This window comes from Aspergillus nomiae, assembly GCF_001204775.2.
Source record: "Aspergillus nomiae NRRL 13137 chromosome Unknown contig00005, whole genome shotgun sequence".
Taxonomy (NCBI): Eukaryota; Fungi; Ascomycota; class Eurotiomycetes; order Eurotiales; family Aspergillaceae; genus Aspergillus; species Aspergillus nomiae.
The window spans coordinates 277756-292289 of NW_015378060.1; the positions used below are offsets into that span (position 1 = coordinate 277756).

General features: G+C 49.3%; 7 protein-coding genes across 7 annotated transcripts; 3 read left to right on the forward strand and 4 right to left on the reverse strand.

Moving 5' to 3' along the window:
- Positions 1 to 283: 283 nt before the first annotated feature.
- On the forward strand, positions 284 to 1269 carry ANOM_000623 (uncharacterized protein; the record flags this gene model as incomplete). Its single annotated transcript, XM_015545881.1, has 3 exons — positions 284 to 701; positions 756 to 963; positions 1017 to 1269. The coding sequence occupies 3 exons, from the start codon at positions 284 to 286 to the stop codon at positions 1267 to 1269; spliced, it is 879 nt and encodes a 292-aa protein (XP_015412085.1).
- A 251-nt stretch (positions 1270 to 1520) lies between these two features.
- Positions 1521 to 3233, reverse strand: ANOM_000624 (flavin monoamine oxidase family protein; the record flags this gene model as incomplete). Its single annotated transcript, XM_015545882.1, has 1 exon — positions 1521 to 3233. The coding sequence occupies one exon, from the start codon at positions 3231 to 3233 to the stop codon at positions 1521 to 1523; it is 1713 nt and encodes a 570-aa protein (XP_015412127.1).
- A 389-nt stretch (positions 3234 to 3622) lies between these two features.
- ANOM_000625 (inorganic phosphate transporter) lies at positions 3623 to 5317 on the reverse strand (the record flags this gene model as incomplete). Its single annotated transcript, XM_015545883.1, has 1 exon — positions 3623 to 5317. One exon carries the CDS (start codon positions 5315 to 5317, stop codon positions 3623 to 3625), a length of 1695 nt encoding a protein of 564 aa, XP_015412126.1.
- A 3070-nt stretch (positions 5318 to 8387) lies between these two features.
- On the reverse strand, positions 8388 to 10912 carry ANOM_000626 (uncharacterized protein; the record flags this gene model as incomplete). The annotated part of the gene is made up of 6 exons (XM_015545884.1): positions 8388 to 8680; positions 8744 to 8845; positions 9190 to 9629; positions 9695 to 10404; positions 10440 to 10704; positions 10800 to 10912. 6 exons carry the CDS (start codon positions 10910 to 10912, stop codon positions 8388 to 8390), a joined length of 1923 nt encoding a protein of 640 aa, XP_015412090.1.
- Positions 10913 to 11337: 425 nt separating this feature from the next.
- Positions 11338 to 12350, forward strand: ANOM_000627 (RTA1 domain-containing protein; the record flags this gene model as incomplete). Its single annotated transcript, XM_015545885.1, has 3 exons — positions 11338 to 11509; positions 11575 to 11817; positions 11878 to 12350. The coding sequence occupies 3 exons, from the start codon at positions 11338 to 11340 to the stop codon at positions 12348 to 12350; spliced, it is 888 nt and encodes a 295-aa protein (XP_015412089.1).
- A 575-nt stretch (positions 12351 to 12925) lies between these two features.
- Positions 12926 to 13780, forward strand: ANOM_000628 (uncharacterized protein; the record flags this gene model as incomplete). Its single annotated transcript, XM_015545886.1, has 2 exons — positions 12926 to 13601; positions 13671 to 13780. The coding sequence occupies 2 exons, from the start codon at positions 12926 to 12928 to the stop codon at positions 13778 to 13780; spliced, it is 786 nt and encodes a 261-aa protein (XP_015412113.1).
- A 182-nt stretch (positions 13781 to 13962) lies between these two features.
- On the reverse strand, positions 13963 to 14466 carry ANOM_000629 (uncharacterized protein; the record flags this gene model as incomplete). Its single annotated transcript, XM_015545887.1, has 1 exon — positions 13963 to 14466. One exon carries the CDS (start codon positions 14464 to 14466, stop codon positions 13963 to 13965), a length of 504 nt encoding a protein of 167 aa, XP_015412112.1.
- Between the last annotated feature and the right edge of the window lie 68 nt (positions 14467 to 14534).

A 14534-nucleotide genomic window follows, 5' to 3' on the forward strand; every position in this document is an offset into this window, starting at 1 on the left:
CGCACTTGCCATGGATATTCGGTAGAGTTTATAAGCTTGTAAATTATAAACATAGACATTGCCCACCCATTATTTCTCTTCCAAGAAGCCCCCTCGATCTTGTCATTTTTCTAATTCTAATCCATCCATCTTTCTTTCTCCAATCTGCTACAATGGATGCCTCTCAAGACCGCCTAAAAGCAATTCAAAAGATTGTGATGTTCGTACAGCAGGGAAAGCTACCTTACCCTTCTGTCAAGATTATCACAATCGATTGAGTGGATTGCTGGAACCAGCTCAAGCTATGCTGAAAGGCTATCCCTCCTGGAACACTTTCTTGGAAAGTTTCGAGAAAGAAGGTGGTGAAGGAAATCTTTTCTTGGCCAAGAAATTCCAAGAGGAAGCTTGTGAAGTTCAGAACGACGAGATACGTGATGATATTATTTTATCACCTGTTTCGAAATGCAGCCGCTCGAAAAGAGCCGAAGAAACGCACCCATACACAACGTCAAAAACCAACCCGACTGGTAGGTTGGTGGATGGGGTAGAATTGGATGACGATATGGAAATGACCCCTGAAGAATCTCTAACAGGGAGCTCATTCGAAAGTGTTGGTTCATGGGAAAATCGATCGTGGGGGCCTGAGGAACTCTGGAATATTATGTACCCGAAAGCGCCGGATGAGCAAATTGTTATTGCGGTCTTAATCAACTTCTTGAAGGGTATCACAAGCAACTTTTCATATCTTTCGAATGACTGAGCCATCAAACAGAAAGGTTTCAAAGCCGTATTCAAATCTGGCGAATATATAGCCAGGACAGACGGGTACCTTAGGGGCAAGGTTAATGGAGATGTGCGTGCGGTTGTGGAGGTTAAAGCATCTCTTAGGTCTTTAATGTGGCGAGAGATCTGCATTCAAGAGAGTGTCCAAATGGTGGCATGGCTCAAAGCAGTTCCACCAAACCCCGAAGAACTTCCTATTCAGTGAGTTTCTTGTCTATGGTGTAATCTTGCAGCTGATTCTAATAAAGGATTAGTCGATACAATGTCTCACAGGACAGAGGCGAGATGTGGCACATTTTTGCCCGATATGATGAGCAGTATTTAGACTATCTGAAAGGTAATTCTGGGAAACGAAGCCCTCTCTCCTTTATGACGATGTACCAAGCTGGTCCATGGGATATACAATCAAAAGAGGGTATGGCTCATCTCAGTCCTATTCTTCTTTCTCTAGCACTAAGGGCCGATGATGAAAATAGTACAAGAGAGAGAGAGCACATGGATCGTTAGGTTGTGTTCAAATGATCCAAGAATATTCCCTTCGTCTGCCTCCATAGACAAAGGCCACTCTTCTTCACCCCCACATCACTCCTTTCTCACGCTCAAAATAGATAGCGCCGTTAATAACATTTTGATCATCAGAATATAGCCTTTGACTTGTCTATTGCTCCGTAAGTGTCATTGCTATGGCCAGCAGAGGTGCTAGAGGTAAATGACAACATCTCCCGGATCCAGGTCGATATACAGCTACCGCAGTGCCCCTACCGAATCCACCTCCCCATCCATTCCTTATTAAGCTTCTTTGCCTCATCAACGAGTCCCAGCTCCAACAGCAACTGCACAACACCCCTTACAGATGAGTGTAATGAGCTACTCACCCACGCATGCGTCGGAGCCGTATGCTCCCCGATGAAGATCGTATTATGTTCGGTCTGGTGGTAAGCCGGGATATAAAGCCGATGTTGCTCGACATCAGGCCGACACCATGAGGTAGCAGTATGCTCATCCTGCAACCAGCAGAGTCTTTCATAATCACCAGTATACAGCTCACGGGCCTGTTCCCCATGCAGTGAAACCACAGCATCCAGCACAGTCTGCACATGCTCTTCATCTGAGAAACTGACGAACCGATCACTCCAATCTCCACCACGGTAATGCATGATCAGACCTGGGCGGGATTCATTCAATCCATAGACGGGATAGTACAGCGCCCCAACAGCATTACTCGGCGGAGTAGAATAGCCCCCGAAAATAGGTTTATCGCCTTTTTCCCAGAAGCGCTCCGAGAAGAGCAGAGCCACCTTACAGGCAGACTTAAACCGCAACCCAGCTTCGCTGATCGCGCGGCCCAGGACTGAAGAAAACGTAGGCAAGTCCATGAACCGAGTCATGGTAAAGGGCACCGCCATAATCGTGTAGTCATACGTTTTGCTCTCGTACGTCCGATTTCCAATAGATGGATACCACGACAAACGCGTCTGCATGCGCCCATCAGGGTGATCAACAGTCTCCAGCTTCCGGATCTTCCTGTCGAGAACAAGCCGATCGCTCACATGCGGCAAAAACGCATCTGACAACCGGTTGAATCCACGATCAATGCAAACCCACTCCGTCTCCCCCAAGGAACCAGGACTCCCATCCAACCCAAGGTTCGAATTATGATGCATTTCGTCCCAGAATATATCATAATCACTACCTGTCCAAATGGCGTCGGTCACATTCACACTAGCGTTAAACACATGCTTCATCATCGCCTGTTCGCTCCACTCGTCCAGTCCACGATCCATGACAGACCGATGGGCCCGCCATACATCCCTCTGAATGAACTTCAGCATCTCCTTCGTACTCAATATCTGCTCCATCTTGCTCTTGGTCTTCTCATACTCGGCAGTAGCCATAGGATCCTTAGTCCCCAATCCAGTTTCATTCCCATATACCTCGCCCCGCGTCGGAATAGACCCATCAGCCAACCGACCTGTCCCGCGTGCCAGCAACTCATTCTCATGATGCTGTATCCACGGAATAAAATCAATCTTCCACTGACTCTCGTTGCCATTCATGTTATTCAACAGCTCTGCTAGCTGAAACACCATTGCATGGTCCGAGTATTCCACCGTCTCGCCATCGTTATACCGCACCCTGACGGGTAGCCGCATGGGCCCCATTTCGGCCCATTCATCCGTGCCCCCAACGAGCTTCGTCCGGAACCGTCCTCCCACGCGGTCACTCGCTTCTAGTATTTCCCAATTGTGGATTCCGACGCTATCGAGGAGGAGGGCGGTCGTGAGGCCTGCGATTCCGGCGCCAACTATGGCAATCTTGGTGCTTTTATTTGTCGGACTGTGCGCTCCATTTGTGGTGGTGTTTATGGCGTTGACGCCGTCGAACCAAGCGCCGAGGGCATCGAAATCTTGCAGCTTGGGTGTCGCAGTGGTTAGAGGGAGGAGGAAGGGGAGGAGGGCGTGCGGTCTCATTTTGAGGGGGTTGAGAACGAGGGTTTGCGGGCGTGGGGTTTCGGAAAGCGGGTGGTTTGCTTCGAATTCATTGTGAAGTTATACTCAGCTCGGTAGGGACCTTGTAGATGTTGACCTTGGGGATAGTTTTGATCAGCTTTTTCCTGGTGTCGATCGTTATTAGGTGCGTCCGCAAGGTACTGGTTGGCCGCACAAAGACTTTTTGGGTGGAAAATAATTATGCGGTGTAGTGAAAGAGAGACAATTATTATATATGGAAATAATTTTTCAGCATTCAACTCTATCTGATTAAAGGGGGTATAAAAGCCGTGAAAGCAATGCAGAGCACAAACCCGAAATCTATATACAAGAATACCATCGATACGCCTTTTTATCCATCCAGAAAGCCATTAAAAGTGTGGGGCATTCAAAGCCATCAGACAAATGAGTCCAGCAACCAATCCAGCACAAGGCAGGGTCAGAACCCAGCCAATGAAGATAAATCCAAGCTGGCGCCAGTTCATCGCCCCCATGTCGAAGTTCATGAGAGCGACACCGGTAGCGGCTCCAGTGAGACACTGCGTGGTAGAAACTGGGAGACCCAGTCTAGAGGCCAAGAGGACAGTCACGGCGGCTCCGAGCTCAGTGGCGAAGCCACGAGTGGGCGACATCTGGGTAATCTTGTTACCCATCGCCCGCATCACGTTGTAACCATAGAACCAGAATCCGGCACCCAGGAGCAGACCAGCAATGACGAGGAACCAGACAGGGGTTTCCGATTCGGTGTTCACCGCACCGGACAGGTAAGTGGCGTACGAACCAGCCCAGGGTCCCACGGCGTTCGCGACATCGTTGGAGCCGTGTGCGATGGACATCATCATGGCGGAGACAACTTGGCAGTAGGTCCAGAGATGCTCGACGCGGTCGTCGTACCGGTGGGCACGGGCGTGGACGGCGCGGAGGTGCTCAGAGTCGTGGGTGATCACATCGCGGGTGACACCCTGGAGGAGAATGAATTTGATCCAGCCCCACCATTTGGTCGGGTTGAGCCAGGAGAGGTCTTGGACAGGCTCGAGGAAGCGCTCATGGGGGCCGAGGATGCGCTTTTTCGGTTGGATCTGGGGAGTAGCCATGGCTGATTCGGCGGTGCGCTCGATGTCGGAAATGTTCGTGTCTTTTTGATCAGATGCTTTCTCTTTCCCGCTATCCTTCTGGCCGGCGCGGACTTCGCCATGGGCATCTTCATAGTAGTTGGTGACGAACTTGTCACCCTTGCCAGGCCAGTAGAGGGGGCAGTCATCCTTGAGGAGCCAGGGTCCAAGGGGAATGTGGTAGGCTCGGATGCGGGGGTCTTGTTTCACGAGGCGACGGTGGAAGTAGGGGACGAAGAAGACGTAGGAGATGAGGAGACAGCCAAAGAAGACGCCGAGGATGATGCCGACGGCTTTACCGGCACCGAACTCCTCGAGTGAGGGGGCAGTAGGGGCCTCAACAACAATGAAAAGGGCGAGGATAGCTCCGGTCACGGAAAGGTAGAGGGGAATGAGACGCATGCCCCATTTGAAAGAATCCTGACGCTCCAGCACGCTATACTTGAGGGTGCCGAAGATCAGAGCCGAGAAGCCGCAAGCAACAGCCGGGGCGATACCCCAAGACGCCGCGATTTGGGACACACTGCCACTCTTCCATCCCCAGGAAATTTCTGCTTGTGTAGCGAATCCGACACCGACCAAAGCCCCGACAACGGTCTGCGTGGTTGATACTGGCCACCCGTAGTGCGTAGCCACCATCAACCAGGTGGCGCTTCCAACCTCCGCGCAGCCCATGGCCAACATGAAGGTACCGGGTTTGCCCATGAAGCGATCAGGGCTGATAATGCCAGATTTGATTGTCGAGGTCACACGGCTACCCAAAGCCACGGCACCGACGAACTCTGTGATGGTAGCCAGGATACCCGCCTGCCACATCTCCAGAGTCCGGGCAGCCACGGACGTTGCGTATGAGTTAGCCACATCATTGGCACCGTTTCCGAAGGCGCTGAAGACGAAGGCAATCGAGGTTATTGCCAAGATCCAGTCATACTTTGCGGTAATGGCGGGAATCATGTTGGGCGGCGTGCCGAACCACACCGAAGGGTAATGTGGAGGGCGAGGAGAAGGGTTGGTAGGAATATGATGTTGCTTGAAGGACTGGATATCTCTACACCTCAAAACTGTTCTCCGGGAAGACGAGTATTAAGTAGGAACCTTTCTCTACTGCACTCGGGAGGATTGCTACACTCGGCGAGAACGTGCTGACAGACTTCACGCCAAGGTATCGAATTGCTGCATCTCATCTCGGCACTCCAGCTGATACTGATTGGTACACTGGAGAACGTGAGCTCTCGCTTCACAGACATTGGTCGAGGGCTCATCTTCCGCTCGCAGTGTGCCCAGAGGAGCGGACTTGGCGCCAAGTGCCGCCGAGACGCCATCCGATGGTACTGGAGATGGATGACACCCAATCAGAAGGCCCTCTCCAGCACGTTCCTGATCTTCTGGTTGAGGATGAGGTTCGAGATATCGTTTAGGGTTGCTGCACCGGTGAGAAGAGAACCCTAAGCCCATCTTGGTATCTCGGCGCGTGACTTGGCGGAAACCTTCACACCCGAAGACACTGGCGTGGTTTTGATCTCACGAGGGGGTTTGCCACTTTAGGGAAATTGCTCGGGGTGTAATGATCAATCGACATTCTGAAATACAATGCGAGGCATTTCCTGGCCCACGTGGGAGCCTTTGCCGCAGTTCGTTGCAGTCGTGGCGTCAGAGACTGGCCTCGGACCTTGAGTGGGTCGTGAAGGCAGTGCACACCCACACGACCACTTGCCACTGGGCATCAATTAGAGCTCAACACATATTCCTCTTGAATTCGGGCAAGATGCCTCCGTAGAGCGTACAATGGAGTATTCTATGGGGGGAGTAGGATAGGTCGACATTGCATCATGCTGGGGGCTGCTGGGATTACAGTTTACGTTATGGAAGGAACATTCCAATCAGGGCGAGATGGCCGAGCGGTCTAAGGCGGTTAGTACCACTATGAAATACTCATATTCTCAAACAAATAACTAATAATCTCTCAGCTGGAGTAAGGTTCCAGTCTCGAAAGGGGCGTGGGTTCAAATCCCACTCTCGTCAACATCTTTTTGCTATTTGTTTATAGTCTCTGTTTTTCCATGGACTCTTTTTTGTCAGTCCTTACTCGCAAGTGCACAAATACAAGACATAGAGACCCAAGCTAAAACTCTCTACCAGCGACATGTATGTGTTTTGATATCTTGTACTCTAGTATTGGCAAACCATAATAAACCGTGCTAATTGAACACCGATCTTCAACAATCGAGCTCAAAAAGCTCTAACTAGATTCTTCGTATAGTACCTTTAAGTCTATTATGGTTTTTGTGGAAGCACAATATACTATAACGTGTAGAGAGACTAAGCAATTGGATCGAGTTGGATTCGAATACTGTGCTCGACCCTACTCTATCTAGAAGATATATTTCGAGGCTGCATCCGACGATAGTATTTGTCAACGAGAGAAAGTTACTTAATAATTATTCCGGCTACTATTCATAAGTCAAGTCTGTCTGGATTACATTGGCATGACTTTTACTATCGGGTTACGCCGAATAATCTTTTCTTTTTTGCTTCTCCAGGGTTGCATACATAGCTAAACTCAGGATAACTCGCTGATCAATCCAAATTACCTCTATAAGCGCCGTCACTCTAGCAGAAGAACAATGTTTATTTCATTTAATAACGCATTGATCGTCGATATCATTATAACGCTCGTTGTCCTGATCATATATTGTGCCATACGCTCCATTCATATGAGGGTGGATAAAATCTTCATCCAATTTGTCTTCGCAAAAGTAACACCAATGGGTGTGACAACTTTCCACTTCACACTGGATGTGACCGCGTCCACTGATCTTTTCCGTCATGATTCTACAACCCGGAAGTGGTCTGACTCGACTATCTTACGGCACGGAACAGTGGTCACAGCGCCACTTAGTGACTTCTATTGGCGTTCACTAGGCGGGCACAAACCGGTTCAAAGTATGGTTTGGACTTCTTGTACTGAACAAGAATACAACAAGCATGCCCAGCAACTATCCATAACTCAGCCAATATGAAAACAGAGAAATGTGTAGAAATGGAAGGGTTGAGAAAGCACAATTGATACAGCTTTACTACCGCACCCCACTATGTAACCATTATCTAGCTGTAACCATTATCTAGTAAATATGTCAGCATGACCGACGAGTCATCTGCCCGAGATCTTTCACTGACAATACTAGTATTCTGTCGCCTGGACAAATACATGTAGATCGGTTTTCAACTCCATTGGAGGACTGACTACAAAGTTAGGGTTAACATATTATTCCGTCGTTATTTCATTGGTGTCATTTTTACTTCGGCTTCAGACTCCGAGAATTTACTCTTCCTCGTGCCAGCCATGTTGACCTGAGAGGCTGCCTATCATTGTATCCCCAACAGAAAATCTCGGTCGCTGAGCATCGCTTACATGGAGGTCGGGTGAAAGCAGATACTAAGCACCGTCGAAGGCATTCCTAACAGTGAGGCTTTCGATCGTCCGCCATACCTTTCGTAATGAATACAGCCAAGTACGAACCTAGATTAACGGAGTCCGAATAGTTACCCTCACTGTTGGTGGTATTTTCTGGAAAGAGTCTTTGCCAGGCGATGATGTCGAATTTAAACACTGCATGATGTAGTGGCAGTGCAAAACTAGTTTCATAGATAGCCCCGAATCATACACATGCCTGATGTCGATATTTTATGTACATAATTTTCGTAGTATTGTCAGTCGCTTTGCATTGGTAATTTGTTGCAATTACAGTGCAGGCAAGTGATACTTAGATTACCCAAGGTGATCGTAATCAAGAAATACGTTGTTCCTAAGCCAAACTGTGGCATCAGGTGATGCCACGCGCTTTCATCTCGTTCAAGTGATTCCTTAGGAACTCCCGCCTCACGACCTGAGTTTGACTTTGGACCATCCCCCCACTTCTTGGGATCCAGTTCTCAATATCAGTGGAGTGACAGATTGGCCAACACTGCCTCAACCCAAAGCACGACAGAGGACGAAACACGAAAAGGCGAAACACAGAACCTCCTAGCAAGCTTTGATAGCAATACAAGCCTGAGATGGAACTTCAATATCGAACATAAACCTATCCGGGTTGTCAAGGAACGCCCGGCGATACCGTAGACACCGCTTGCTAATCAGCAGCTGGCCCCGACACGATACGTCCGAAGCGTATTTGAAGAACGATTTGTTTCCCCGGACATTATTGCCACGACGGATCATATCATCTACGCGGCTTGCATAGTTAATGCAGTCAGCGCAGTAGGCATGCCGGTCCACCGCTTCCGGTGGGACCCGCGTGTTGTTGTAGAGTAAGATGCCTGCTGTTCATTAGTTATGGACGTTGAAGGCTTTCTATGGGAAGCACCGTAAAGATCTCGTACCGCATCCTATTATAAATAGACAGCATGCTGTAATAGCCGCCGAGATGATGGAGATTCTCATTTTCAGATTGGTCGCAGGGAGCAATGCTTCAGGGTGGACTTCTACATTGAATGGATGTCAGAATGGATGCCTATGTCACTAACCTAATCGGGCGATTACAGCCCCCTCTCCGATTACCATTCCTAGCTTAGTGCATCATTAACATAGTGACACGTGACCATCTGTTAGGCATCGATTTTTGTGCCCTCATGTAGCACTCAGGGGCAATACAATGGATACTCCCAGTATTAGAACAGGAATAGCTTTTGGTCCCCGAGGCTAACCATTTGAAGAATTGCTAGTTCAAGTTTAGCCAGGAGAAAGTCATGAACATGGACATTCTTCGACATCTATTGAATTCAAATATAGACATGAGAGAACGTTTATTGAGCCACTCCTTCCATACTTGGATGAAGGACACACCATCTCTCCATATCGGGACCATGCAAACAGAATTGCCGCGGCCAGTCTAAAAGATCTGCGTACCCAGGTGGCATAACCGCCAAGACCTCGGATAGCAGCGATTCTGCACGGCTTTCCATAACCCAAAAACGCCGGAACACATGTAGCTGTGCGCAGTAGCAAGCAAGCAATACAAGGGCAAAAGGCTGCCTTTTCTCAATCAAGCTAACAAACCCGTTGCGGACTGTAATCGGCCAAATGAAAATCAGACCGCAGGCGGAAGGGCTGTGGGCGCGTTCAATACGTTGGCAGGCTTTCTTCAGCTCAATGATGGCATGCTCTAGGATTGATCTCTCCTCTTCTTCAAGTACTTCGACTGTGAGCCGATACCTGAGTCTATTGATTTGGTCATTAAGGCCATGGAAGAGACGGAGTGGTGTGTCCCTATGAAAGCAAATTAGTTGGAAAGACAAAGCCACGATGACATGAAAGGGAAAGAGGTCACATACACTTTCTCGCTCCAGTCTTGAGAGAACAGTGGCCCAAGACAAGACTTCTGAATTAAGGGAAAAAACTCAAGGAGGGAAGTTATACCACGGGAGAGATTAAACATCTCAATCACGCTGCTCAAGGGCTGTGCATCCTTCGAGTCTGTCGGGACACCACATATCCAGACCATGATGACGCTCGAGAATGCGAAGAGGGCAAAGCAATTCTCCGCGGTTGGCTTGCGAAGTATAGTTCGGAAAGTTTGGAGTCCTAGGGCCATGTGGAAAGTGGAGCTGGTGAGGTAATGACTATGTTTTTCGGGCTTGACATATGACAGATGGAGTGCGGATAACGACAGGATGCCGTGCATGAGAAACTCATAGGAATAAGCGATTTTCGGAACCTCGATTCTCCACACGTGGTGGATATCTTCTCGATCTGATAAGGTGGTACATGTGGAGGTGCAGTAATGGTGCATCAATTCGGGGTCTTGACCGTTCCACTCGCGCCCGAAGTATGCGGTATCTGTTAAATTGCGCTGAAAGACGCTTAAGGCGGCATCGGTCCGTGCAGATATCTTGGCAAGAGATGTGCCGGGAGCTGGGGTGCATGCAACGAGTCGTTCAGCATGTTTCGTCTTGGGTTCAGGCTGTGGGGTACCGATTCGATGCTGATAGCTGCACGAAAGACTGCGACGGGTACAATTTAAACATGGATCGGCTTCATCGCACTGGAGACTATTAATAAGGGAGACATAAAATAGACCGGCAATGCCGCTGTCAAATCGGGGTACTCGCCTTCACTCTCCGTCTTTTGCATTGGTCGCAGCCGTTGCGAGACTTCTTGTGTGATCTCCGGGGCGGCATGTTCCGTCTGGAGTATCAGCGATGCACCGAGGTCTTCGTTATTCGTTAAAACCGAAATAAGATCTCTGTAGGCCCAGATATGGGGATCGCGAGCAGTATCTGTTCGAGGTGTGGCGTATTGAAGTAATACGATAGCGAAAACGAACACCGAGTCGAATCCGGGGCTATGCGGATTTAATTGGCCGCCTGGACCGAGATGATCCACATTTCATTAAAAACTTCCCTTGAGTGGTGGATCTCAACTATGCATCTTGGTAACAGAAACGTGGAGCAACCCAAGGTCAACGTAGATTGCGTTTCCATAGCAGATTCGCTGTCAGATTCAAGAGAGCTCGGATAAGAGCTGTAGATCAATAGCTGAGTGCAGTTCATATTGGTATAGATCACCACGATGTACTTTTGAACGCCAGTAGGGCCCCTGTTATCAACCCACCGAGCGGGCAAGTTGAATTGTCATCCAACCTGAACGACTTCCCACTATGGCACATATATAGGTTATTATTCCTATAAGTGTACGCCGAAGCACTCGGACTATTTACTTTATCTCAATAGATAGCCGTTACTGTGACCAGGCTTGGCCACTCTAGGGGCTTCAATCTTTACCAGTAAGCCCCTGGGCGCGCGAGTGGAGACTTATACCGAGCGGATCCGGAGGTGGAAACGATAACGAACTCGAATTCGAGATCCCCTTTAAAACATGAAGGTGGCCGCTAAAAGGAAAGATGGAAGCCTCAACTTAGTGCAATCTATTCTATCCTTCCCGTTGTGGTTCACCATTACATGTGATATCAGTCAACATGAGTGGTAACGACGATGGTGGAATCGACTTTAAACTGTACCGCTATACACCATCACTCGTTGCGGCGGTACTCTTCATTGTTCTATTTGGCCTAACAACCGCCTATCATCTCTGGCAAACTGTTCGTCCAAGATGCTGGTACTTTTTAGTATTTGTGACTGGTGGGGTTTGTAAGTCGATCTCTCTGTGGAAATCCACCAAGTTAACCTTAGAACGTGGGACTAACAAAGACCAGTCCAGATAATAGGGTATATCTGTCGCGTGCTATCGCATTTTGACAAGGAATCCGTACCCATATATGCCGTGGGGAATACTCTGATTCTTCTCGCGCCCCCTCTTTACGCTGCCTCTATATACATGACTCTGGGCCGCCTCATCAGATATCTCGACGCAGAGCATTTAAGTCCGGTATCTACTAAATGGCTAACGACAATCTTCGTCGCCGGTGATGTGATCTCATTCCTCGCACAAGGGACAGGTATAGAACAGTCCCCGCGTTTCCACCATCCATTTTCCTGTAATGCTCACGATATTTAAGGCGCCGGAATCATGGCAAGCGGCACCATCAGTGGGATGAACACTGGTGAGAACATCACCATCGCGGGTTTATGTGTACAACTGGTGTTTTTCAGCGTCTTCATCATTGTGGCGACCCTCTTCCATTACCGCATTCACAAGAATCCGACGTCCAGATCGGTTGGGAGTTCCATCTTTCCTCGCAATTGGCGCGACGCTACCTGGGAGACTGTTATCTTTGGCTTATACAGCGCCAGTGTTCTGATCCTCATTCGGTCGATCTTCCGCTTGATCGAGTATGCGCAGGGCAACGATGGGTACCTAATTAGCCATGAGGTATTCATGTACGTGTTTGATTCGGCACTGATGTTCATCACAATGGTGGGGATGAGCTTTTTCCATCCATCGAAGGTTTTGAGTCCGTTGGCGAAGACGGAAGCGTCTTTAGACCGGTCCTATACGATGGCCACTGAGCTACGCGATGAGCCTGTATGATTTACGATTTGTATTCTAGAGCATGCTTTCACTGGTTGTTGTACATATGTGATAGATCAACTAACAACGATGAATTTATACATTAATGTATCGAACCGCCCCTGCTACAACATGAAGCTGTCGCCAGCAGCTACCATATAGTGGGCCTCACTAATCACCACCAAGATCTATAATCGAATGAAGCGCCGTTCAAACTGACTCCACCAAACTGCGCCAACACCATAACACCATACTACAAATACGGGCCCCAACCCAAACACGAGAGTCTAACAACAAACGGCGTCTTGGCAGTCGTGCATTGCCACGAAGGAACCAACACCGGCCTGAGATCGATCCTTCTCGTCCATACATGCTTTCCCCAAGTTAGGGTTCTCGCAGATCACCTCACAGCCACCCCATATGACTACGTCATGTTCCAACGTCCAACCTTCATGACACTCAGTATACCATCTGGCTATAGAATGTATTTTAGACTTCCCAAATCTTTTGAGCGTAGCCACGCGGTGAAATTCTCGCAATATTCAACATCGATTAGCACACTACTTCTTCACTTCCACAAATCGAACCCTGAAAGAATGGACTCGACTTCAGACCCGTCCCCTCCATACTCCTTAACATCAACCACCCTCGGAGAAGAAACCCTACCTCCAACTACCCTCATCCTATCAAGCAAACTCATCCACACCGAGGCCGCCCCCTCAACACCCCTTTACGAGATATCACGAGACATAGCATCTCTCCCCCAAAAGTTCACATCCGTAAAGTTCGAACGAATAGAAACAGACGCGCCCTCAGAATCGGGAAGCAAGTCCCCGGAACCACAGAAGAAGCTTATATTCTATCTTGCTCATCCGGCGCATGCGCGGTACCGGAAAGATGTCCCCGCATATTATATCACTGCCGTCTCCCTTGGATCGTTGGGTAATATCCGCTTTGAGGTGAGTAAGTCGCGGTTTCAGAAGGCGGAGTTTCGGGCGCTTCTGAGTGCCGGGAAGAGTATGGACGATAAGCCGTTGTTTTGTGAGGATGTTGAGACTACTCTGTTTACGGCCAAGATGAAGTGGACCGGGGGTGGGTATCGGTGGACTGATGCTCGGGGTAGGGAGGTGGCGTTTGAGGGGGGGAAGGGCGATGGAGGGAAGTTGGCTGTTACGGCATCTATGGAGCAGGATATGAGGGATGCGTTGGTTGCATTATGGGTGTTGAGGACGTGGTATGAGACTGCGGAGAGTAGCAAGGCTAAAGCGGATGGTGAGTGAGCGTTAGCTCCATGGTCTTATAACGCCCTCATGGTCCTTTTTGTGTTTAACTGTTGGACAGAACTAGCGGCCTGGATGCCGCCCTCGGCGTATGCAGGAATGGATTTTGGTGCCGTGAAAAAGTCGGGAGCATTGGGGGCTCTCGGTGCACTTGGTGGAGGGGGCGCTTGATCGGTGCGTTGGCCTTCATACTGCTCAAGTAGAGGTATTAACTATCATAGTGACAGGTCTCACAGCGCAGAAGGGTCTGGGTTGAAAGTAGAAAGATCTGATCATCATCACATATGATTCTCTATCGAATGCGCAATCTCTAATCGCTGTGCTACATGTCTATAACATCTCAAACAGATCGCTCAAATCTTAGCCCCATAAACCTTCATCAACTCGCCCAGCGGCATCTTCTCTTTCTCCGCCGGCCTGCCTTCATCCGGAACACCAAACACAAGCTGGGCCCTCATCTTCCAACTCGCCGGCACATTCCAGTTGGCCGCGACCTTCTCATCGATGATAGGATTATAATGCTGCAGGTTGGCACCGAACCCCTCCTCCTCCAACGCAACCCACGCCATCAACTGATGCATCCCACTAGTATGCTCGGACCAGGGCTCAAAGTTGTCCGCATAGAGGGGGAACTTCGCCTTCAGGTCCTCCACCACAGGCTGATCTTCATAGAACAGGACGGTGCCGTACGCGGCCTTGAAGCCGTCCAGCTTCGGCCCGGTTTTCTTGAATGCCTCGGGCCCGATGAGCCCCAACAACACGTCCTTGGTGATGTTCCAGAGTTTCTCGTGCTCTTGGTTGAGGAGGAGGATGGTGCGCGTGGTTTGCGAGTTGAATGCGGACGGCGTTTTGTGCATGACCGAGCCGAGAATGGACTGGATTTGCTATCCGCGATGGGCGATTCGCGGCGCAGCGCGTAGTAGGA